Source organism: Artemia sp. Qi Xiang Cuo, chromosome 4 (assembly GCF_049724085.1).
Source record: "Artemia sp. Qi Xiang Cuo chromosome 4, ASM4972408v1, whole genome shotgun sequence".
Lineage (NCBI taxonomy): Eukaryota > Metazoa > Arthropoda > Branchiopoda > Anostraca > Artemiidae > Artemia > Artemia sp. Qi Xiang Cuo.
In genome coordinates this window covers 34,491,105-34,516,505 of record NC_142797.1, presented here as the reverse complement: position 1 = coordinate 34,516,505, position 25,401 = coordinate 34,491,105, and the positions used below count along the sequence as shown (strand labels likewise).

The 25,401-nt window shown below is 36.6% G+C and overlaps 1 protein-coding gene across 4 annotated transcripts in view; it reads right to left on the bottom strand.

Annotated features, from left to right (window-relative positions):
• LOC148953039 (sulfide:quinone oxidoreductase, mitochondrial-like) overlaps nt 1-25,401 on the bottom strand; it is a 127,511-nt gene that overhangs the window by 255 nt on the left and 101,855 nt on the right. For 3 of the 4 annotated variants that reach the window (XM_089088247.1, XM_089088250.1, XM_089088248.1), the window contains one exon: nt 20,477-20,611. In XM_089088247.1, the coding sequence (XP_088944373.1) occupies nt 20,477-20,611 (135 nt within the window). Of the gene's footprint in view, nt 1-20,472; nt 20,612-25,401 lie in introns of those variants that run through there. The other variant, XM_089088249.1, reaches the window with a different exon arrangement.

The following is a 25,401-nucleotide window of genomic DNA, read 5'->3' as shown; positions in this document are numbered from 1 at the left end:
AACTGTTATCTTAGCTTGGGCCGATTTAGTATGGAGAAGGACAATAGCCATGACTAAAATGCTACAATTTTAGTGATGGAATCATCTCTTTAAAGTGCAATACGGTATTTAGTTATAAAATGAGAGAGTGTGGGAAAGACAAGGAGAAAGAGGACGTTATCTTAATTTAGTATGAGTAAGGAAAATAGCGAGAGAGAGAGAGAGAGAGAGAGAGAGAGAGAGAGAGAGAGAGAGAGAGAGAGAGAGAGAGAGAGAGAGAGAGAGAGAGAGAGAGAGAGAGAGAGAGAGAGAGAGAGAGAGAGAGAGAGAGAGAGAGAGAGAGAGAGAGAGAGAGAGAGAGAGAGAGAGAGAGAGAGAGAGAGAGAGAGAGAATAAGTAGAAACTGATACCTATACAGAATGGAGGGAACTGATACAATATTCTCGAGAAAAACAACACACGCTTACCTTCAGATTTGAATGTGCCCACTCTTCTGCACTCTGATTCAAACATGTTTACCAACATTACTAATACCAAAGTGGCAATTATTCCTTAATAATATCTTCTTTAATGCTAACGATATGAGATACCTTGCCACAAATCCTCGTTAATTAGATTGACTTGAGGGAATGTTTCTCTTCTAAAAACATTTCCCTTTATTTCACTTACAATCCTAAATTGGCCTAAGCATTTACTAGCAGAAAAAGTAACCAGTAGCGTTTAAAGGATCTTTGTTCATTTTTCAGCAAATATTTGTTCCATTGGAACAGGGCCGGATCCAGGGGTCCGCCTACTCAGTACTTTTCTGCCGCCCTCATTCCGTTCTTTTTTTACTCTTTCTTTTTAGAAATAAACCTGATAGTTTGATTAATTAGTCGTAGCTTATTTGCACAATAAGCAACAAAAAATAAAGTTTCTGATGAACGCAAACAGCGAGGTTGCAACTTAGATTGAATATGAAAACCAAGCTGAAAACGAACATAAATAAAATAAACAATGAATGCAAACAAATATACAATAAATATTAATTTAAATGAATAAATAAATCTTAAAACATGTGAAACTTCAATTGAATATGCAAATCAAGCTTGAAACGAACAAAAATCACTACAAACAAGAGTTTGGGTATCGCCTGCTTCAGTTTAGTTTATTAGTTCTTTCTAAAGTTGTTAAAGACGAATATAGTTTCACTACAAACAAGAGTTTGGATACTGCCCCCTTCCTTAACTGTAAATAAAAACCAAAAGCCTACTGCGTCATTGGCGCTTCACTGAAAACGAATTATATTACAAATATTTTCTTTTCCAGTTCTTGCAGCACTGAAAATAAAAATACAATTACAGTGAAATAAATTCTGAACTGATGGATCTTTTAACAATTAAAATCATTATACATCAAATATTTAATTTGATGTTGTTTATACTTTGACTATACCAAGACTATTTAAGACGCATATAGTTTTCAGTAAAGTACCAATGACGCAATAGGTTTTAGACTTTTACAGTGAGAGAAGGAGGCGATACCCAGTATTTGTTTGTAGTGACTTATTTTAATTTCTAGCTTTATTTGCATGTTCTATACAAATTTCACTCGTTTTAAGATTTATTTATTCATTTACCTTAATATCTATTGTATGTTTGTTTGTATTAAATGTTTATTTAATTTCTGTTTGTTTTAAGTTTCATTTACAATTCAATAGCAAAATATTTTTTTCGTTTTAAGCTTGATTTTCATATTCAATATAAGCATTATTCGCTTTATTTATTCATTTATATTATTACTTGTTGTATCTTTTTTCCCATGATTGTTTATTTAATTTCTGTTCGTTTTGGGTTTCATTTATTCTTTAATAATAATTTCTGGTCGTTTTGAGTTTGAATTTTAACAGTTATTTTTATCTGCTGAGATTAAGTTTAAATTTACCTTTACTTTTCTTTGAAAAACTTATTTTTGGAAAGTTTTTTTTTTAATTAATTTTGTTCGTTTTCGATTGCAAATAAATCAAGTTTTAAAAATCTTTTATATCAAAATCAACCTTAAAAAAAAAAAAAAGATCTTCATCAAAGTAGCAAAACTGGTATCAAAGTAACAATAACAAAATGAAAAAAGTTTGCTCCCTTTGAAATGAGCCTCCTTTGAAGTTTATACGACGCCCCTTCTATATGAAGTGCGTCTGGGAAAAAAATAAGTGGAGTTTGGGGGGAGACTAGCTGCCCTCCGATCACTTTTTATTCTTAAAAAGTGAATTACAACTTCCAGTTTCCAATCAAAGGAGCCCTCCATGAAGTTTATACGAGCATCCCTTCCATAACAACCATATATGCCCCCAGGGCATAACATACAACACCTACCCTTGGGCCCAAGGGGGCTGTGTTGACACCGGAGTTTTAGTTATCCGAACTTTAAACTATTTTAAACAAAACATCTATCTCAAAATTTTTATCTGATGCATTTAGGACGTGGAGCGGGGGGGGGGGGTAGTTGCTCACTAATCCCTTTTGACTCTTAAAAAGTGAACGAGAACTTTCAATTTCCAATCAAATGAACCCTCTCCGAAGTTTATACAAGCATCCCATCCATAAAAACGATATATGCCCCCAGAGCATTACTTACACCGCCTGCCTCTGGGCCATAGGGGTTTGCGTCTGCACAGGAGTTTTTTATCTGACCCTTTGAATTATTTTTCATGAAATGACTGTTTTAAAAATTTAATCAGATAGGCTTGGGGAAAAAAGGGTATGTGGGGAGGGGGCGGGGCTAGTTACCCTCGGATATCTTTTGACTCTTAAAAAGTGAACTAGAACTTTTAATTTTAAATCAAATGAGTCCTCTCTGAAGTTTACACGAGTATACCTTTCATAAAAACCATACACGCCCCCAGGACAACACTTACAACGCCTACCCCCTGGGGGGTTGTGTTGATACCGGAGTTTTTGTTATCTAATTTTTGAAAAATTTACACAAAACTAGCTATCTCAAAATTTGTAGCGACTGGGTTCGGGGAAAATGGGCATGGGGGAGGGGCTAGTTGCCCTTAAATTTCTTGACTATTAAAAAATGAACTAGAACTTTCAATTTCCAATAAAATGAGCCCTCTATGAAGTTTATAAGAGCATCCCTTTCATAAGAACCAACCATGCCCTTAGGGTATAACTTAGAACGCATTCTACCGGGCCCTGGGGGTTGTATTGACACCGGGTTTTCCTTATCCGACCTTTGAACTATTTTTTAAGCAAAATGTCTATCTCAAAATTTTCATCAGATGGCTTTGGAAAAAGAAGGCAAGGGGGGGTGGGGGGCTAGTTGCCCTCGGATCTCTTTTGACTATTAAAAAGTAAACTCGAACTGTAAATTTCAAATCAAATAAGCCCTTTCTCAAGTTTATACAAGTATCCCTTTCATAAGAACCATATATGCCCCAGGGCATAAATTACAACACGTTCCCCCAGGCCCTCGGGGGTTGTGTCGACACCTGAGTTTTTGTTATCGGACTTTTGAACAATTTTTAACTTATTGGCTATCTCAAAATTTTTATCAGATGCATTCGTGAAAAAAGGAGCGTGGGGGAATAGTTGCCCTATAATCTCTTTTGACTCTCAAAAACTGAACTAGAACTTTCAATTTCCAATCAAATTAGCCCTCTCTGAAGTTTTTACGAGAAAACCTTTCATGATAACCATATAGTCCCCCACGGTATAACCTATAACGTCTGCCCTTGGGCCCTGGGGGGCTTTGTCGACCCTGGAGTTTTTGCTATATGGTCTTTGAACTATTTTTAAAAAAATGGCTATCTCAAAGTTCTTATCAGATAGGTTTGATAAAAAGGGCGTGGAGGGGGGAGGTTTGGTGCCCTCCAATCTCTTTTGACTCTTAAAAAGTGAACTAGAACTTTCAATTTCCAATCAAACGAGGCCTCTTTGAAGTTTAAACGAGCATCCCTTCAATAGGAACCATCTATGCCCCCAGACCATAACTTACAACGCCTGACCCAGGGCCCTGGGGGATTGCGTCGACACTGGAGTTTTTGTTATATGATCTTTGAACTATTTTTAACATAATAGTTATCTCTATATTTTTATTGGATGCATTTGGGAAAAAAGGGCGTGAGGAGGGGGGCTGGTTACCCTCCAATATCTTTTGAAGCTTAAAAAGTGAACTAGATCTTTTAATTTTCCAATCAAATGAGCCCTCTCTGAAGTTTATACGAGTATTCCTTCCATAAGAACTATATATGCCCCCAGGGCGTAACTTATAACTCTTGCACTGAAGACCTTGAGGGAGGGGAGTGTCATGGTCAAATATATATGTTCGTAGTGCTAGCTACCGCTGGCACCACTTATTGGGGTGTATGTGCGGGGTCACCACTTTTAAAGGCAAAAATGGCGCAAAAAGATTGCTATGCCACTTACTCGAAGGGGAGAACCCCTTGTCGGCCCTAATGTTAGTGAGATTCCCGCTCTTACCCCAACGGTTCTGCAAATATCAGGTTTGATACTACCCTATTTACAGTATACCCTGTCCCAGAGTGTGGTAACGCGATCGAGTGGTCAAATGGCCACTTTTTCAAGCCAAATGTACCCGCCTTGGGTTACGGCTTGAAAATCTCTACTCTCTCCTTGGAGGTAACAACCCTCTCTGTCAATATAATAATGACGGTACCTAGTAGCTCTATTCCTACCCTGGCTGTGTTACGGAAAATAGTACACAGTTTGTAGAAAATACCTTGCTTATCCTCTTCCAATACGGTCACAAATACCACAAATATATATATATTTATATATATCCCCGACTGGGGTGAGAACGCAGACTAAAAACATAATAATAATTTGTACAGCACTGTTTGTATGGGTGGACTGTAACTTGGCCCAGCGAATCACCAGCCTCCTCATTCAAACCTAATTTTACCTCTTAAGTTTATCTTTCAATGAAGCTCCAAACCAGGAAGTAAAAATAATATTGCTTCACAGCTTACCTACTGCAAAAACACTATCGCTTAGTAACGGGAATTTAACCTGTCTTTTGAAATTATACTATAAGCAAATGTAATTAAAGAAACGAAAATAGGTCATTTATCTAAAAAGGAAAAGAAACAAGGGTGGAACCCCAACACCTCCCCTCGTAAGATAAATGACCGCCCACGCGCTACCGTGGTCCACCCTTACAAACATAAACACTTAACTTCAACTTTACAAAATCCATTTGCCTTCTCTCTTCCACCGCTTGGCTCTGGAATCTGGATCGGTCGTCCTCGACACGTCCCTACTGTAGGACCACCATGGTCTAAATCGCATAGCATCCGCACTAGATTTTGCAAGTTGAAATCTTCAAGATTCGTAGGTAATGATTGTCCGCAGCACAATTCAAAACAACAAATTTATTCGCTCTCACGAATTTACATTGGAGAGGAGCAGAGAATCAATTTCTGGCACATGTGATGATGCCAGCCATCGTGAAAAATTGGCTGCACTAGCCTCTTAATTTCCATCTGAAGAAGCAACCCCACATCTCAATCAATAAATAAATTGCCCCTTGGCATAATTTCAAATAATCCAAGGCCGAAAATGCAAAGGCCTGTGAAAACGATAAGGGTACTAGGAATGAAGTAAAATTTTGAGCAATCCATGAATCGACTTTTTTCTGGGTTCCATCCCCTAAAATAATCGAATGAATAATGCTCGGTGATGAGGTATGAAGAAGAAATTGAAGACTGGAAAGACAAGGCTTCAGTAAAGGGATCACGACTTGTCCGCCAGTTGTGCATTGAGGAAAAGGGCTATCTTTCGCGACTTACCGCAGGGGATCTTCCCAAAGGGATTCCTCCCCCTCATAAAGGAACAAACCCTCTTCTGAATCGATAAAACCAATATCAGATTCCTTTCCAAATTTTTCCAATCCGACTCGACATTCCATATCTCCCAAATTTCCCCCAACCCGTTGTAGGTCATTCATCTCTCCTTTGTAACCATCTCGTATTATTCTCCCTGGGTCTTTGACCTCTTTTTCCCCCTTAATATTAATGTTTTCAAGGCCAAGCCCATCCAACATTTTTTTATTTTTCTCCCTATTATTTATTTTAGCTAGGCGCAGCCCAGATAATTTTTTATTTTTCGCCTCTACAGGCTGAATATCCCAATGTTGTCTCTTCTTTGCATTCCTCTTTTCTTCTCTACTTTTTTCAATTCTGTCAGTCGCACAAAATAACAAATTACCGATATATCTAATTTGGACTCCAGTCTCCAGTATCTTTGAATGCATTACTTCAGTGTAGCTCTGTTTAATATCTCTTTTCTCTCTTCTAGTCTTCTTTATTTTTACCGTCGAAATAAATAGTTCGTCTTCAAATGGGAATTGAACTCCGACATTTGGTTTTTCATATTCTACTAAAATCTCTCGAACTTTCTGAGGAAAAGCGCATACAATAAATTTTGTCTCCTTTTTCTCTGGTACAATCGGTGTTTCATTTTGGCCTGAACTTGTTCGCGTCTCATATTTATTTAAAGTGTTCTCAAGTTTTCTATTATTTGCAAATTTTCCTGAAAAATCAATTTCGCGCGTCTTATTTTCAATATTATCTTGTCTATTTATTTCCGCACCCCTTTGTGGATTATCAACATTTTGAACACGCGTATCATGTATTTCGTTTTCCCGATAGGGTGGCACAGCCTTCCCATTTGTTTTATGGGCCGGTTCATCTCCCCCCGTAGTTAGCGAAGTATTATATTTTCTCGTAAAAGCGTTTAATGTTTGGTAATTTTCGTTTTCTCCCAATTGATTCTTAGACAAATTATTATGGGTATTTGACAGCCTAGAAGTTAGTTTTGATAAAATCTCCCTTTCTGGAATTCCCAAGCGGGCTTCTATTAGACCTATCATGGTTCTTTTAAACTCTTGGTGATATCTTTCTTCTTTCTCTCTAGCTATTTTATCCGCCCTTTCTTCTTTCTCTCTAGCTATTTTATCAGCCTCTTCCTTTTTTTCTCTCGCTATTCTTTCTTCCTTCTCTCTTTGTTCCCTTTCTTTTCTATCTCTTTCGTCTTCTTGTTCTCTGGCTATTCTTTCTTCCTTCTCTCTTTGTTCCCTTTCTTTTCTATCTCTTTCGTCTTCTCGTTCTCTGGCTATTCTTGCTTCCTCCATGAAATTTAATATTCGTTTTGCTATATCTATTCGAGTGCTTTTTCGCGAGCCCCTGCTGGACCTCAATTTAACACTGCTCCTTCTACTCGGACTACTTTGATTCCGTCTGTCATTATCTCTTCTTAATTCATTTTCTGAATCTTTCCGTTCTTTATTCGTATTGTCTCTTTCTTTATAGGCTAATCTAGCCCTTTCGTCCTGTTTTCTCTTCTTTTTAGTTGTATCTTTCTCAGCTTGCATTTTCCCCTTATATTCTTGGTGCTCTCTTTCAAAGGCCTCCATATTAGCCTTTCTTTCTATTTTCCTACTTTTTCTATGGGCTTCACTCGCCCTTTTAATCTCATCTCTGTCCGACATAATTTCAAAATTCCGATTACTTCAAATTACCTCTTCAGTCTAAATGAAAATTCTTTTATCCATTCAACTTCCGGTTCTCTCGCGGAAAATTGTTTTGACACGCAGCAATTTTAGCCTTATATTTTTGAATACTACTTAGTTGCGTGATATATTGATTCGTGAATTTTCCAATTATGATCTCACAAGGCATAGCCCATAACAGATCTTCATAATTGTATTAATTGATTCCGTATTTATTTTCTTTTCTCTTTATATGTAACCACAATAGGCTACTTTTGTAGGCCAAATTAATCGTCTCTTCGAAAGCGTAGAATTCTTTTATTATCAACACTGTTAATAATTCCTGTTCTCGCTGCCACCAAAGTTCGTAGTGCTAGCTACTGCTGGCACCACTTATTGGGGTGTATGTGCGGGGTCACCTATTTTAAAGGCAAAAATGACGCAAAAAGATTGCTATGCCACTTACTCGAAGGGGAGAACCCCTTGTCGGCCCAAATGTTAGTGAGATTCCCGCTCTTACCCCAACGGTTCTGCAAATATTGGGTTTGGTACTACCCTATTTACAGTATACCCTCTCCCAGGGTATGGTAACGCGATCGAGTGGTCAAATGGCCACTTTCTAAAGCCAAATGTACCCGCCTTGGTTTACGGCTAGAAAATATCTACTCTCTCCTTGGAGGTAACAACCCTCTCTGTCAATATAATAATGACGGTACCTTGTAGCTCTATTCCTACCCTGCCTGGGTTACGGAAAATAGTACACAGTTTGTAAAAAATACCTTACTTGTATTCTTCCAAAACGCTCACAAATACCACAAATATATATATATATATCCCCGACTGGGGTCAGAACGCAGACTAAAACATAATAATAATTTGTACAGCACTGTTTGTATGGGTGGACCGTCACTTGGCCCAGCGAATCACCTACCTCCTCATTCAAACCTAATTTTACCTCTTAGATTTATCTTTCAATGACTCCCAAAACCAGGAAGTAAAAATAAACTTGCTTCACAGCTTACCTATTGCAAAACCACTATCGGTTAGTAACGGGAATTTAACCTGTCTTTTGAAATTATACTATAAGCAAACGTAATTAAAGAAACGAAAATAGGTCATTTATCTGAAAGGAAAAGAAACAGGGATGGAACCCCAACAATATAATTTCCAGAACTTTTAACAATGTTGAACAAAATGGCTATCTAAAAATTTTGATTGGATGTGTTTGGGGAAATGAAGGGCTTGGAAGAAATGTTAGATGCCTTCCAGTCACTTTTGACTATTAAAAGGGACCCTAGCCATTTCAATTTCAAATCGAATGAGCTCTTATAGAAGTTTCTACGATAACGCTTTCTATAAAAACATTATATGCCCCTAGGGCATAACTTACAATCCTTGTCCTTTGGGCTGTGGGGGGGGGGGGTCATCATCCTCAATAGACCTAATTTTCAGAATTTTCAACCACGTTGAACAAAATGGCTATCTTAAAATTTTCATTGGATGTATTTGGGGAAAAAGTGGGCACGAGAGGGGGGTTAGTTGCCCTCTAATCAGTTTCGACAATTAAAAAGGGCAATAACCCTTTGAATTTCCAAGCAATGAGCCCTTTTTGAAGTTTCTACGACAAAGATTTCAATAAAAACCTGTAAGAACCTTATATGCCCCCAGGGCATAACTTACAACCATTGCCCTGAGGGCTGTGGGGGATTCTCCTCCTTAAAAACATAATTTCTATCTGGAAATCAACTACGTAGAACAAAATAGCTATCTAAAAATTCTGATTGGATGTGTTTGGAGAAAAGTGGGCGTGGAAGGGGTGTTCGTTGCCGTCTAATCACTTTTGACCCTTAAAAAAGGCACTAGAACTCTCGATTTCCAATAGAATGCGCCCTGTTTGAAGTTTTTACAACGACCTTTTCCATATGAAGTGCCTCTGGGAAAAATTACTTAGGCAGCGCGCTAGCACTGCCTAAGTAAAGAACGATGTGGCCACAATGTGTTTTTTTTCTTCTTTCTTCTACAGGCACTTCTTATCAACGAAGTTATCGTAAAGTTTCACAATGGCTTATTCGATTCGAAATTGGAATGGATAGTGCCCTTTTTAATAGTCGAAAGTGATTGGAGGACAACTAGCCCCCCCCCACGCGAATTATTCCCCCAAACACAACCAATCAAACTTTTGAGATAGCCATTTTGTTCAGCGTAGTTGATTTCCAGATAGAAAATATCTTTTTGAGGAGGACACTCCCCCACAACCCTCAGGGTAAGGGTTTTAAGTTATGCCCTGAGGACATATAAGAACAATGTTGGCGCATTTTACCCTTTATTTTTTTTTCTTTAGAGCAGGGCACTTCATATGGAAGAAGTCGCCGTAGAGACTTCAAAATGGGCTCATTCGATTGAAAATCGAGAGTTCGAGGGCCCTTTTTAATAGTCGAATGTGATTGGAGGGCAACTAGCCTCCCCCACGCCCATCATTCCCCCAAACACATCGAATCAAAATTTAGAGATAACCATTTTGTTCAGCGTAGTTGATTTCCAGATAGAAAATGTGTTTTGAGGAGGACACTCCCCCACAGCCCTTAGGGCAAGGGTTTTAAGTTATACCCTGGGGGCATATAAGATTTTAGAGAAGGCGTTGTCGTAGAAACTTCAAAACAGGCTCATTCGATTGGAAATTCCAAGGACTAGTACCCTTTTTAATAGTCGATAGTGATTGGAGGGCAACTAGCCCCCCCCCATGCCCATCATTCCCCCAAACACATCCAATCAAAATTTGAGATAGTCATTTTGTTTAGCGTATTTGATTTTCAGACAGAAAATATGTTTTTGAAAAGGACGATCCCCCACAACCCTCAGGGAAAGGGTTTTAAGTTATGCCATGGGGGCGTATAAGGTTTTTATATAAGGCGTTGTCGTAGAAACTTCAAAAAAGGCTCATTCAATTGGAAATTCAAAGGGCTAGTGCCCTTTTTAATAGTCAAAAGTGATTGGAGCGCAACTAGCCCCCACGCCCAATATTCCCCCAAACACATGCAATCAAAATTTTGAGAAAGCCATTTTGTTCAGCGTAGTTTATTTCCAGATAGAAAATATGTTTTTGAGAAGGACACTCCCCCACAACCCTCAGGGCAAGGGTTTTAAGTTATGCTCTGGGGCATATAAGGTTTTTATATAAGGCATTGTCGTGGCAACTTCAAAAAAGGCTCATGCGATTGAAAATTCAAAGGGCTTGTGCCCTTTTTAATAGTCGAAAGTGATTGGGGCTCAACTACCCCCCCCCCCCCTCAGGCCATTATTCCCCCAAAAACATCCCATCGAAATTTTGAGATAGCTATTTTGTTCAGCGTAGTTGATTTTCAGATAGAAAATATGTTTTTGAGGAGGACACTCCTCCCCTACCCTCAGGGCAAGGGTTTTAAGTTATGCCCTGGGGGCATATAAGATTTTTTTTATAGAAGATGTTGTCGTAGAAACTTCAAAAAAGGCTCATTCGATTGTAAATTCAAAGGGTTTAGTGCCCTTTTTAATATTCGAAAGTGATTGGAGGGCAACTAGCCTTACCCACGCCCATCATTTCCCCAAATACATCCAATCAAAATTTTGAGATAGCCATTTTGTTCAGCGTAGTTGATTTCCAAATAGAAAATATGTTTTTGAGGAGGACACTCCACCACAACCCTCGGGGCAAGGGTTTTAAGTTATAACCAGAGGGCATATAAGAACGATGTTGACACAATGTACAATTTATTATTTTTTTCCTTTAGAGCTGGGCACTTTATATGGAAGGGGTCGTCGTAGAAACTTCAAATGGGGCTCATTCGATTGAAAATTGAGAGTTCTAGTGCCCTTTTTAATAGCCCTTTTTAATACCCTCAGGGCAAGGGTTTTGAGTTATGCCCGGGGGGCATATAAGGTTTTTATAGAAGGCGTTGTCGTAGAAACGTCAAAACAGGCGCATTCGATTGGAAATTCGAAGGGCTAGTACCCTTTTTAATAGTCGTAAGTGATTGGGGTAACAAGCCCCCCCCCCCCCGCCCATAATTCCCCCAAACACATCCAATCAAAATCTGGTTAATTACATCATAGGCAGCGCGCTAGCGCTGCCTATGTAAAGAACGATGTGGGCACAATATGTTTTTTTCCCTCCATACCCGGGAACTTCGTATCGAAGGAGTTGTCGTAGACATTTTGAAAAGGGCTCATTCGATTGGAAATTGGAGTGGCTAGTGACCTTTTTAATAGTCGAAAGTGATTGGCGGGCAACTAGCCCCCCCCCCCCCCCCACCTTGCCCCACACACATCCCAAGAAAATTTTGAGATAGCCCTTTTGTTAAGCGTACTTAATTTCCAGATAGAAAATATGTTTTTGAGGAGGACACTCCCCCACAACCCTCGGGGCGAGGATTTTAAGTTATGCCCTGAGGGCAAATAAGAACAATGTTGGCACAGTGTACTATTTATTATTTTTTTCCTTTAGAGATGGGCACTTCATGTGGAAGGGGTCGTCGTAGAAACTTCAAAAGGGGCTCATTCGATGGGAAATTGAGAGTTCTAGTGCCCTTTTTAATAGTTGAAAGTGATTGGGGGGCAACAAGACACCCCCCCAAGTCCATCATTTCTCCAAACACATCCAATCAAAATTTTTAGATAGCTATTTTGTTCAGCGTAGTTGATTTCAGGATAGAAAATATATTTTTGAGGAGGAAACTACCCCACAACCATCAAGGCAAGGGTTTTAAGTTGTGCCCTGGGGTCATATAAGGTTTTTATAGAAGCCGTTGTCGTAGAAACTTCAAAAAAGGCTCATTCGATTGGAAAGTCATTGGAGGGCAACTACCCCCCCTCCCCACGCCCATCATTCCCCCAAACACATCCAAACAAAAATTGAGATAGCCATTTTGTTCAGCGTTGTTGATTTGCAGATAGAAAATAAGATTTTGAGGAGGACACTCCCCAACATCCCTCAGGGCAAGGGCTTTAAGTTATGCCCTGGGGGCATATAAGGTTTTTAAAGAAGGTGTAGTCGTAGAAACTTCAAAAAAAGCTAATTCAATCGGAAATTCAAAGGGCAGTGATCTTTTTAATAGTCGAAAATGATTCGAGGGTAACTAACCCCCCTCTCACGCCCACCTTTTCCCCAAACTCATCCAATAAAATTTTTAGATAGCCATTTTATTCAACGTAGTTTAAAGTTTTGGAAATTAGATCTTTAAGGATGCCAAACCCACCCCCCACAGCCCTCAGGGCAACAGTTGTAAGTTATGCCCTGGGGGCATATAGAGTTTTTATTGAAAGCGTTGTCGTAGAAACTTCAAAAGGGCTCATTCAATTGGAAATTGAAAGGGCTAGTGCCTTTTTTAATAGTTGAAAGTGATTGGATAGCGACTAACGCCTCTCTCAGGCCCACCATTTTCCCAAACACATTCAATCAAAATTTTGAGATATCCATTTTGTTCAACGTAGATGAAAGCTCTGGAAATTAGGTCTTTTAGGATGATAACCCCACTCAGAGCCCTCTGTGCAAGGGTTGTAAGTTAAGCCCTAGGGACATATGAAGTTTTTACTGAAATCGTCGTTGTACAAACTTCAGAAGGGCTCATCAATTGAAAATTGTAAGGACTCAAGCTTTATTTAACAGTTGAAAGTGATTGGAGAGCGACTTATGCCTCTCTCACGCCCACAATTTTCCAAAACACATCCAATCAAAATTTTGAGACATCCATTTTGTTCAACGTTGTTGAACGTTCTGGAAATTAGGTCTTTTAGGATGATAACCCCCTCAGAGCCCTCAGTGCAAGGGTTGTAAGTTATGCCCTTGGGGCATCTAATGTTTATATAGAAAGTCGTTGTATAAATAATAGGCAGCGCGATCGTGCTGCCTAGATAAAGAACGGGGACACTCGAGAACAAGACAAGAAACTGGGACTAAGTAAAAAGGAGACACTCCCCCACAACCTTCAGGGTAAGGGTTTTAAGTTATGTCCTGGGGGCATATAAGAACGATATTGGCACTTATTAATTTTAACCTTTAAAGCAGGGCACTTTGTATAGAAGAAGTTGTCGTAGAAACTAAGAAACGAGGGCAAATAAGAACGATGTTGGCACAGTGTACTATTTATTATTTTTTTCCTTTAGAGATGGGCACTTCATGTGGAAGGGGTCGTCGTAGAAACTTCAAAAGGGGCTCATTCAATTGAAAATTGGAGTTGCTTGTGCCCTTTTTAATAGTAGAAAGTGATTGGAAGGCGACTAACATCCCCTTTCACGCCAACCATTTCCCGAAACACATCCAATCAAAATTTTGATATAGGCATTGTTCAGCGTAGTTGATTTTTAGATAGAAATTATGTTTTTGAGGACAGTCCCCCACAGCCCTTAGGGCAAGGGTTTTAAGTTATGCCCTGGGGGCATATACGGTTTTTTATAGAAGCCGTTTTCGTAGAAACTTCAAAAAAGGCTCATTCGATTCGAAATTCAAAAAGCTAGAGCCCTTTTTAATTTTCGAAAGTGACTGGAGGATAACTTAACCCGGCTCTCACTCACACCTTTTCCCCAAAAACATCTAATCAATATCTTGAGATCACCATTTTATTCACTGTTATTTTAAGTTCTGAAAATTAGGTCTCTGAGGATGACAACCCCCCAACAGCCCTCAGGGCAAGGGTTGTAAATTATGCCCATGGGGCATATAAAGTTTTTATATAACGTGTTGTCGTAAAAACTTAAAAAAGGGCTCATTCGATTGGAAATTGAAACGGCAAGTGCCCTTTTTAATAGTCGAAAGTGATTGGAAAGCAACTAAACCGCTTCCACGCCCAACATTTCCCAAAACACATCCAATAAAATTTTTGAGATAGCCATTTTGTTCCACGCAGTTCAAAGTTCAGGAAATTATACCTTTGAGCAGGACACTCTCCCCAGAGTCTTCAGGGCAAGAGTTATTAGTTATGCCCTGAGGACATATGAGGTTTTTTATTGAAATCTTTTTCTTAGAAACTTGAAAAAGGGCTCATTAGATTGAAATTTCAAAGGGCTAGTGCCCTTTTTAATAGTCGAAAGTGATTTGAGGGTAACTAACCCCCCTCTCACGCCCATCTTTTCTCCAAACACATCCAATCAATATTTTAGATAGCCATTTGATTCAACATAGTTGAAAGTTTTGGAAATTAGTTCTTTAAGGAAGACAACCCCTCTCCCCTCACAGCCCTCAGGGCAAGGGTTGCAAGCTACGCCCTGGAAGCATACAAGGTTTTTATTGAAAGCGTAGAACCTTCAAAAGGGCTGATTCAATTTGACATTGAAAGGGCTGGTGCCTGTATTAATAGTTGAAAGTGATTGGAGAGCAACTAACGCTCCTCTCACGCCCACCATTTTCCCAAACACATCCAAACAAAATTTTGACATATTCATTTTGTTCACCGTAGTTGAAAGTTCTTGAAATTAGGTCTTTTAAGATGATAACCCCCTCAGAGCCCTCAGTGTAAGGGTTGTACGTTATGCCCTGGGGGCAAATAAAGTTTATATAGAAAGTTGTTATAGAAATTTCATAAAGGCCTCATTTGATTGGAAATTGGAATCGCCCTTTCTTATAGTCAAGAGTGAGTGGAGGGTAATTAACCCCCCTCTTACGCCCACCATTTTTCCAAAAACATTCAATCAAAGTTTAGAGATAGCTATTTTGTTCAACGCAGTTGAAACTTCCGAAAATTATGCATTTAAGGATGACAAACCCCCCAGAACCCCAAGGGTAAAGTTTGTAAGTTCTGCCCTGGGGGCATATAAGGTTTTTATAGATAGAGTTGTCGTAAAAGTTCAAAAGGGGCTCATTCAATTCGAAATTGAAAGGGTTACTGCCTTTTGTCATAGTCGAAAGTGATTGGAGGGTAACTAACCTCCCTCTCACGCCCATTATTCCTCCAAGCCCATCCAATCAAAATTTTCAGATAGCCATTTTGTTCAACGTAGTAGAAAGTTCTGGAAATTAGGTCTTTGAGAATGACACCCATCCCAGCATTCAGGGCAAGGGTTGTAAGTTATTCCATGGGGGCATATAAGATTTTATTGAAAGTCTTGTCGTAGAAATTTCAAAAGGGCTGATTTGATTGGAAATTGAAAGGTCTAGGGCCATTTTTAATAGTTGAAAGTGATTGGAGAGTGACTACCGCCCCTCTCACGCCCACAATTTCCCCAAATACATCCAATGAAAATTTTGAGATAGCCATTTTGTTTAACGCAGTTGAAAGTTCTCGAAATTTAGTCAAAGAGGATGAAACCCCCCTAACAGACCTTAGGGTAAGGGTTGTAATCTATGCACTGGGGGCATATAAGGTACTTATAGACAGCGTTATTGCTTCCAAAAAGGCTCAATCGATTGGATATCGAAAGGCCTAGTGCCCTCTTTAATAGTCGAAAGTGATTGGAAGGCTTGACATTTTCATAATAAAGATCGATGTGGGTATAATGTATTATTTTATGCTGTTGTTGTTGTTTAGACCAGGGCAATTCGTATCGAAGGAGTTGTCCTGGGAACTTCGAAAAGAGCTCATTATATTGAAAATAGAAAGGTCTGATGCCCTTTTTAATAGTCGAAAGTGATTGGAGGGCGACTAATCCACCTTCCACTCCCACCCTCCCACGCCCACCCTCCCACGCCCACCCTCCCAAGCCCACCCTCCCATTTACCCATTATGTTTAAAAACTAAATATTGCCTTAAGATTAGATCAAAGTGCACTGTGATGATCCCAATTCCCAATGAGGCATCTAAGCAGTATCCCAAGAGCGACTGAGGGCATTATTTTCAAACTTTCGGGGCTACATCTGCTCTTAAAATTTAACCAAATCAAAATAGCGTAAGCGTAGCCAAGCTATCAAAGAAAGTGAGCAGATTTTTTTGCGAATGGTATCAAGTTTTCTATTTCAGGTCAACTAGAGGAGGTATGAAACTAAATTAAACAGTAGTATTCGTGTCCAGATTTTTAAAAGGGTGTATGTTGTAAAAAATTGCTGAAAAGTTTTCTCCAGTATACAAATAGCAGGCCAAACTATAAAGTCTTAAAAAACGAAAAGATTTAAAGTACAGAAATTAATTGAAAAATTTTTTTTCCACAAAATAAGTTTTTCGAAGAAAAGTAAAGAACTCTATTTAACAAAAATGAGCAAAAATAAAATAAAATAATCTACCAAGTGTGAAACTACCACAAATCAGCATCGATAAATAAATGTAGCCCAAAACGAACAGAAATTACAATAAATAACCGAGTCAAACTCAAAAGAGCAGAAATTAACATAAGTTGGGCGCAAAACCCCTACCGTATGCCTTCCCAAGGCCAGAACAAAATGTGCAGTTTATTGAAAAAATACAAATGAATGTGCATTGTCAGTTTACCAGTTTGCATTTTAGCCAAATCAAAATTTATTTCAAAGTATAATAAATCTGATAAAATTGTAAATAAGGACAATAGATTATATTTGTCTGTTAATTTTAGTACTAAACAAATAGAAGATATTAATTTACCCGGAATCTTAAACCAGCAGAGAGTGAAGAATGCCCTTCCATGTAATTTGGTGTATAAAGATAGTACAATTTTAACATATAAATTTTCAAAAACGATTGGTCAAATTATTTTTAACTATAATTCAATACTTAAAAAACTTGACAAGGAGAGTAATTGGAAACCGGTTTGTAGTTGCGAGCAATTTTTACCGTATGTGGATCAAACTTACGAACATGTTGTAACGGGGGATTTGTCCATTATAAAGCATCTTGATCTTCAAAATATAATGAAAATGGGGGCTAAATTCCGTCTTTCCTACCACATAAAACCATCAGGTATCCTTAGGGGATTAAAGAATGATTTAAATTTATTTATTAATAAATGGTGCCAGAAGGAGAAAATTACTAAAGAAAGATTTCAGAATTGGATGAACTTGATTTTGACTAGTGCAAGAAATAGCATATATAGAATTAATCCAAGTAATTCTGAGAAAAATTCAATATTTCATAATGTAAATATGAAGCAAGCAATTGCTAATATACAGAATAAATTTGTAATTGTACCAGTTGATAAAGCTAGCAATAATTTTGCCATAATTTTTCAAAAAGTCTACTTTGATATTTTATCAAAAGAGTTACAAACAACAGATACATACGAAAAGGCTCATATAGAGGATAATAATTCAATTGAAAATATAGAAGAAAAAATTTTGAAAAAATTCAATATTAAAATTAATGATAATTATAAAAAGTTTCCTTTCTAATATTGGACTGTAAAATTTCATAAGAATCCACCAAAACCACGTTTTATTGCTGGGGCAGTGAGTTGTCCAAACAGAATTGCGGCCACTGGCCTATCTTTAATTTTACAAGAAATTAGAAACAAATTTAAAGCATATTGCTCTGGAATAAAAAAATATTCTAACTTTAATACATATTGGATTGCTAATAGTTCACAACAAGTAATTTCTTTGACTGCTGTTCCTGCTAAAATATTCAGTTCACTTGATTTTATTTATCTGTATACAAATCTTTAAATTAATTTATTACTCGAAAAATTGAAAATGGTTATTAAGAAATCTTTTCTTTTGTTTAATATAGGATTTTTGAAAATTGATACTTTTAATAAGAAAGCCTGATGGACGAAATTCTTTAGAAGTACTATTAGTTCAAGATGTTATAGCTTGGATATCGTATGCGATTTATTGGAATTTGTTCTGTTCAATACTTTTCTAAGACTTGATGGTAATTTATATAAACAAACTGTTGGTATTCCTATGGGTGGGAATGCTATTCCATTTATAGTGGACTTGTTTTTAAGTCAATTAGAATACGAATATATGATAAATGAAAATAACCAGGCAATGTAAAATATAACCTTTCAAATAATAAAAGATATCTGGACGATCTCTTAGTAATAAATTGCGCGGATTTTATTGAGATTTCAAAAAATATTTATCCACAAGAGTCAATTCTGGAGCCTAGTTATGGGACAGGACACTCTGACCATTTCTTAGATTTAAATATTAGTATTTCAGATAATAATAAATTAGTTTTTAAAATATATAATAAAACGGATGATTTTAATTTTGAAGTAATTAATTTTCCATTCCTTGAAAGTAATATACATTCAAATATTACTTATTCAGCTTATTATTCCCAATTATTTAGGTATGCAAGAATTTGCAGTAATTACAAAGATTTTAAAAATAGATGTGAAAAGCTTAGCCAAAAACTTATTTTAACAAGTTTTTCTGCCAATAAAATTAATTGGCAATTTAAAAAATTAAGTTTTCTGCATAATGAACTTTTAGGTAAATATACATGAAATTGTAAAGAAAAACTGAAGGATATTTTAATATAATTTCTCTTTCATTTTTCTTTTTTGAAATTTTGAATTTGTACATTGTTTTCAAGCCAGCTTGAAGGACTTTAAATCTATTATTGGTTCCAGATACCAATAAAACACTTTGTTTTATAACTCACGTCCGGACCAGTCTTAATTTGTTCCAGAATTGTCTTTGCTTTCATTGACCTATGGGATTTCACTAAGGAAGGAATCAAACTCATTTTTTATGTATTTTTGAATAGTTTTACCAGTATGCATGTATTTCACAAGTTTTACCTAACATAGGGATACCATAAAGATCTTATGGTAGAGACTCCACTGTGCCGGGTAAAGAAAGTAAAGTCTCGAAGCCCGTTAAGGCAGGTGGTATTTCTTCTGATGAACCCTAATGAAAGGTATTACTTGGAAATATTTCACTAGATTTAAAGTGCTTTTGTTTGTAAATTTACAACGACTTACATTTATTGATGACGACTTTGCATGGATTTGGACATTTCGATTTGGTTGATGGTTCGGTTATACTGTTTGGTCCTAGGTAATTGGATAGATGAGTAAGGTTAAAACCCCGTTCAAGCGCACATTTATCTTAATTACTGGATTAGGATGACAGTCCATTTCTTTTTCTTCTCTCTCTCTCCTTTTTAAAAGTTATTAAAGTTATAATTTTTTAATTTATTAAAGTTATATAAGTAAAAACATTTATATTTTTTCAGTAAAGTGCAAATTTTGTTCTGACCTTGGGAAGGCATAGGGGTTTTGAGCTCAAGTTATGTTTATTCTGCTCGTTTGAGTTTGACTCGGTTATTTTTTGTAATTTCTTTTCGTTTTGGGTTTCATTTATTTATAGATGCTGATTTGTGGTACTTTCACGCATGGTAGATTATTTGATTTTATTTTTGCTCATTTTTTGTTGAATGGAGTTCTTTATTTTTCTTCAAAAAACTGATTTTGTGGAAAAAGTTTTTTTTAATTAATAAATAAATAATAAAACATTGGAGCCGAATGGACTTTTCTATAGGCAACACTATAGCGTTGCCTCTGATTTTACAAAGGAAGATAAATCAAAAGATATGTTTCGTTTCTTAATAGAATGTGTCTACCCCACCTTTTACCTTTTACTCCTTCTGCTGAATGTACTATACGAGAAGATGACAAACGAAAGGAAAAAACAACCTACAGTTAGAAATTATTAAAGCACGTGTAAAAGCAGAGCTTACTGTCGACGAGTGCTAAACTCTGGGTCGGAACAGGGGGAGGGGACACTATCCCCGGGAAGGCATCCTTTACCACTTGGGCACTCAGATTTTTGAAACAATTTTAGCGTCTGACTGTGGCGAATAAGAACAACTTCTGCAGTAACTGTTCCAAACAGGGCATCCTTTTTAGCTGATTGTTTGGCAGCCCTAATTGCTTTTTCTGGGGATTCGTTTCCACAAATTCTAGTGTGCCTAGGAATCCACTGGATGGCAACTTGGTGTCTTTCATTTTTGAAAAGTGCTGCCATCGCCTTTAAATACAATAGCCCCCTTGAAAATCCAGTTTTTAAAACTGTGTTTGAATATCAAATCGGTTCAAATTATTGTCCTTCAACAAACTATAACCTTAGTAGTCCTTAACTAAAACTAAGTTGTAACAAAGACTGGAAAAGAGCGAAAGTTACCGTAAGAACCATTCCCAGTATAACGTCGGCAGCACGTCCTTTTTTAAATGGAATGCGGCTCTAGATTCTCTAGCTTGATTCAGGGGAAAAGTTTCCAACGGGCTTAAATCATAGTCAAACTCTGCCAAAATACATCTAAAATAATAAAAATAAATTATTCAATGAACTGTGGAAGTTTACTAACGAGTTGAAATCCATCAAAAAGCGGACCTTCGGTAGTATTAACTTAAAATAAATTCTAAATAGAAGCTTTTCAAAGAAAATTAAACAAACATATTAAACTTAGGACGAGCAGAAATGAAGTCCTATAATAATTTAAGCTTAAAACGAACAGAAATTAACATAAATGATCATTTCAAAGATAAAGATAACACATGATGATTGATGATTAAAACAAATCCTGAAAAAAAAAATCAAAATCAACACCCAAACTTAAAACGATCAGAAACTACTACAAATAAGAGTTCGGCTACCCCCCTCGTAACCTCAAACTTTCTAAAGCTTATTAGGTTATTTGCATCTTATTGAAAACTATATGTATTTTGAAGAGTGTGCTTAAATTTTTCGAAACATCGACAAAAAAAAACTAAATCATAATAACTATCAAGATGACTGAACAAAACTAATGAAAATAAACTGAATCTTTAATATATTTATTTTATTTATTTATTTATTTATTAATACCAACAGCGGTAAGCTATACAAAAAGCTTGTCACAAAAAGATATATAATGACGTTAATTTCTAGAAATCTCAGCTATCCAAAATTCAAGATTTTATTTGACAGTATTGATTTTGCATTTTTCAATCTTATAAATGAAGAAAAAATGTTTACAACAAATTCTGTTATCAGTAAAACGTAAATGACGCAATAGCGTATTGTGAAGTGTAATAGCTGTGTACCAGCAAAAACACTAAGGATAACAAAGCTAGGTTTATTTTGCTCATTTGGTTTTTGTCCGTACCTACTGGGAAACCGCGTGGTTACTAGAGAGGTTACTATGGATTATAATTGAAACCTAAGTACTTCAATACTGAAGTACTGTGGACATACTTGTGCGCTTAAGTACTGAAGCATATTAAAAAAAAAACTTATTACTTAAGTAGAATTTTGGAGGAATACTTGATACTTAAACTTAAGTAAAAAGTTCCTGGAGTACTTGATACTTGCACTTAAGTAAAAATCAAGATACTTGGCACAACACTGATCTACGGATCCGAGTTGCAGCTGTAGCTAGCAACCTAGTAATAGACGATCACGTCCCACACTAAGGAATACAATAACCCATAACTCCTAAGAATAGTGTCAGATCGAAACACAGAGTATACTATTAGAATTGCCTTGTCTGATCTTTCTTTATAGGAAACTTATAGTCTCTTGGCTTGAACAACAGAGAAAATATGTCGGCTTGAAAAACAAGAAAAGTGGCTTGAACTACTATATTCTGTATCGACGGCATCTTTTTTTCCGTTTTTTCTCCACTCAGCTAGCTGGGCACAGAAAATCATAGAGAGCTCTTTAAAGGCTCATTTTAAAGGAAATTCCTACATCTAGGGCCTTTTGTAGTCAAAAGACAAATAGTTTTTAAGATAGAATCACTTTTTACCAAAAACTACATTTTCATGTACAAGCTTGAAATGACGTCATAATCGTAGGTTGTAACCATATATGACATGATAAGTGAATGCGATATTTATACACGTTTATCTTCCGAGAAGATAATATAAGAAAACATAATGGATCGATATAGTTATAAATAAAGGATCCAATTCTAGTAATCCGGGTTGCAGCAGTAGCTAGTTATATTAAAGAACGAACCCTTGTCCATAGTGACTGACATAATACAGTATAAATAGATGATAAAGCAACTATTAAATTCCGGGTTGCAGCGGTAGCCAGCAACCTAGTAAGAGACGATCACTTCCCTTAGTAAAAACTACAATTATCCATAGCTTCTAAAAAGAGCCAGATCAAAACAAGAAGTACATTGTTAGAACCGTCTTGTCCGAAACCCCTATATAGGAAAATCTCCCTCTCTTGGCTTGAACAAGAAGGAAAATATATCGACAAGAAAAGTGGATGAAACCATGATATTCTGCATATATGGCATCTTTTTTTCTCTTTCTCTTTCTGTTCAGATAGCTTGGGACTGGGACATCGTAGAGAGCTGTTTAATGGCTCATTTTGAAGGAAATTGATGTGGTTAAAAAACTTTCGCAATTAAAAAAAAATAATTTTTTAAATATAATGAAATTCTTACGAAAAACTACATTTTGTTTAACACTGTAGTACCAAATTATCTTGCATACAAAGATCGAAATAAGATTTTAAACATTATAAAAACGGCCCTACTCGTGATGTCGGTAAAAAGAAGATGTGTATTTACTCTACTGAAGTAATTTTTAATCCATTTTTTCATTTTAATTTTAATCCATTTATCATTTATCATTAATCCATTTATCATTTTATCCATCGTTACTTATGTATAGACTACCCCGATTAAGTAGCTGACGCTTTAAAAATTATTTTTATCTGCGTTTATTTGTATATTGCTTAAACAAATCATATAAAAAAAATATTCCTAGATAGTTCTTCAGATTAACCTATCACCTTAGAAACGAACCATCTCATTACCTTGCGGTAGCGCAGGGGATAAGAATAAGCTCCCCGATTCGAGTTTTGTAGGTTCAAACCCACGTACCGCAAGGAAAACAGGGCTTATGCATCTCCAATAGTATTGTGCAATCGAACTCATACCTCTAACATCTTATCCAAAATTTTATTTTCAGAACTATTTTTTCCACCGCAGATAATATAAAGTTTGTATAACAAGCAATGTATGCATTCATCCACACATATGCATGCAATTTGAGTTTCTTTTTTCAAAATATATGAGAATGCTTAAACAAACGTCATTTCTTTTTTAAATAAGTAAAAACCGGAAAAGTAGTAATGGAATTTTCATTTTTATCATTACGTCTAACTTATTTTTTTAAATACCAGTTTTTTTATCATACCAGTGCTTTCATTATAATTTAGCATTTAGTTTAAACGTCATATATGGTTTTAACCTACAATTATGACGACATCCATTATCTAGTAGGCTATACGAAAATACAGTTTTTCGTACAAATATTGATTTTAGTTTAAATATAGTTTTTTTTAATTACAAAATGCACTAGATGTAGCAATTTCCTTTAAAATGAACCATTAAACATCTCTACAATGTTTCAGTGCCCAGCTAACTTGGGAGACGCAAAAAGGAGGAAAAAGATACTGTCAATGCAAAATATCGTGGTTGCAGTTTCCTTGTTTTTCAAGTTATCAGAATTTCCTTGCTATACAAACCAAGGTACTGTAATTTTCCTTGATAAAAGTTTCAGAAAAGGCAATTCTAATATGGTGCTTTGTTTTTCGATCAGACACTATTCTTAGACGTTATGGGCGATTGAAAATCAGGAACCTGATTTTCTCTTACTAGGTTGCCGCTACCACAGCAACCATAAAGTTGGCAGTACCACTGCAACCCTGATGGTCTATCGAATATAACTCCTTGTTCTTTTGTTTGGTTCCTGGTTGCAGCGGTAGCTAGCAAACTAGTAAGGGACGATCACGCTCTGTAGTAAAAAATAAATTAGCCCATATCTACTTAAACTAGATTTATATCAAATAACAGAAATAAACTATTAGAACCACATTGTCCAATACCCCTATTTAAGAAACTAAGAGTCCCTTGGGTTGAAAAACAAGAAAAATATATTGGTTTGAAAATCAACAAAATTGACCGAAATCACGATATTCCATATCGACAGCAAGTTTGTCTTTTCCGTTTTATTTCAGCGCAGCGTGCAAGGCACTGGAAAATCATATAGATCTGTTTAATGGCTCATTTGAAAGGAAATTGATGTATTTAAAAACCTTTCATAATTAACAAAAATTACTTTAAAAACAAAATTTATTTTTTACAAAAAACTGCATTTTCTATAGCTCTGCAATGAGCTGCCATGAGCAATCCAATGACTTGCCCTCCAAGTCATTGGAAGGCAACTAAACCCCCTCTCAGGCCCCATTTTCCCCCATACACATCCAATCAAAATTTTTAGATAGCCATTTTGTTCAAAGTAGTAAAAAGTTTTATAAATTAGGTCTTTGACAACCTCAGAACCCTCGGGGCAAGGGTTGTAAGTTATGCCCTGGGGGCATATAAGGTTTTTATAGATAGTGAGGTAGTAGAAACTTCAAAAAGGGCTCATTCGATTGGAAATTAGAAGGGCTTGTTCCCTTTTTAATAGTCGAAAGTGATTGGAAGACAAGTAACCCCCCCCCCCTCCTTTCACGCACACCATTTCCCCAAAGTAGTTGAAAAGTTCTGGAAATTAGGTCTTTGAAGATGACAACCCCCTTACATCCCTTAGGGCAAAAGGTTGTAATTTGTGCCCTGGAGGCATATAAAGTTTTTTTTTTATAGAAATTGTTGTCGTAGACACTCAAAAAGGGCTCATTCGATTGGAAATTGTAAGGGCTAGTGCCCTTTTTAATAGTTGAAAGTGACTGGAAGGCATGACATTTTTACGGTATAGAGCGATGAGAGCACAATGTAATATTTTTTTTGTTTAGACCAGGGCCCTTTGTATCGAATGGGTTGTCGTAGGAAATTCGAAAAGGGCTCGTTCGATTGAAAATAGAAAGGGCTAATGACCTTTTTAATAGTAGACAGTAATTGGAGGGCAACTAGTCCCCCTCCCACGCCCACACTTTTATTTGCCTATTATGTTTAAAAACTAAATGTTGCCTTAAGATTCAATAAAAATGCACTGTGTTAATGCTAATTCCCAATAAGACATCTCAGCAGTATCCTAAGAACGACTGAGGATATTATGTACAAACTTTCTGGGTTACTTCTGCTCTTAAAATTTAACCAAATC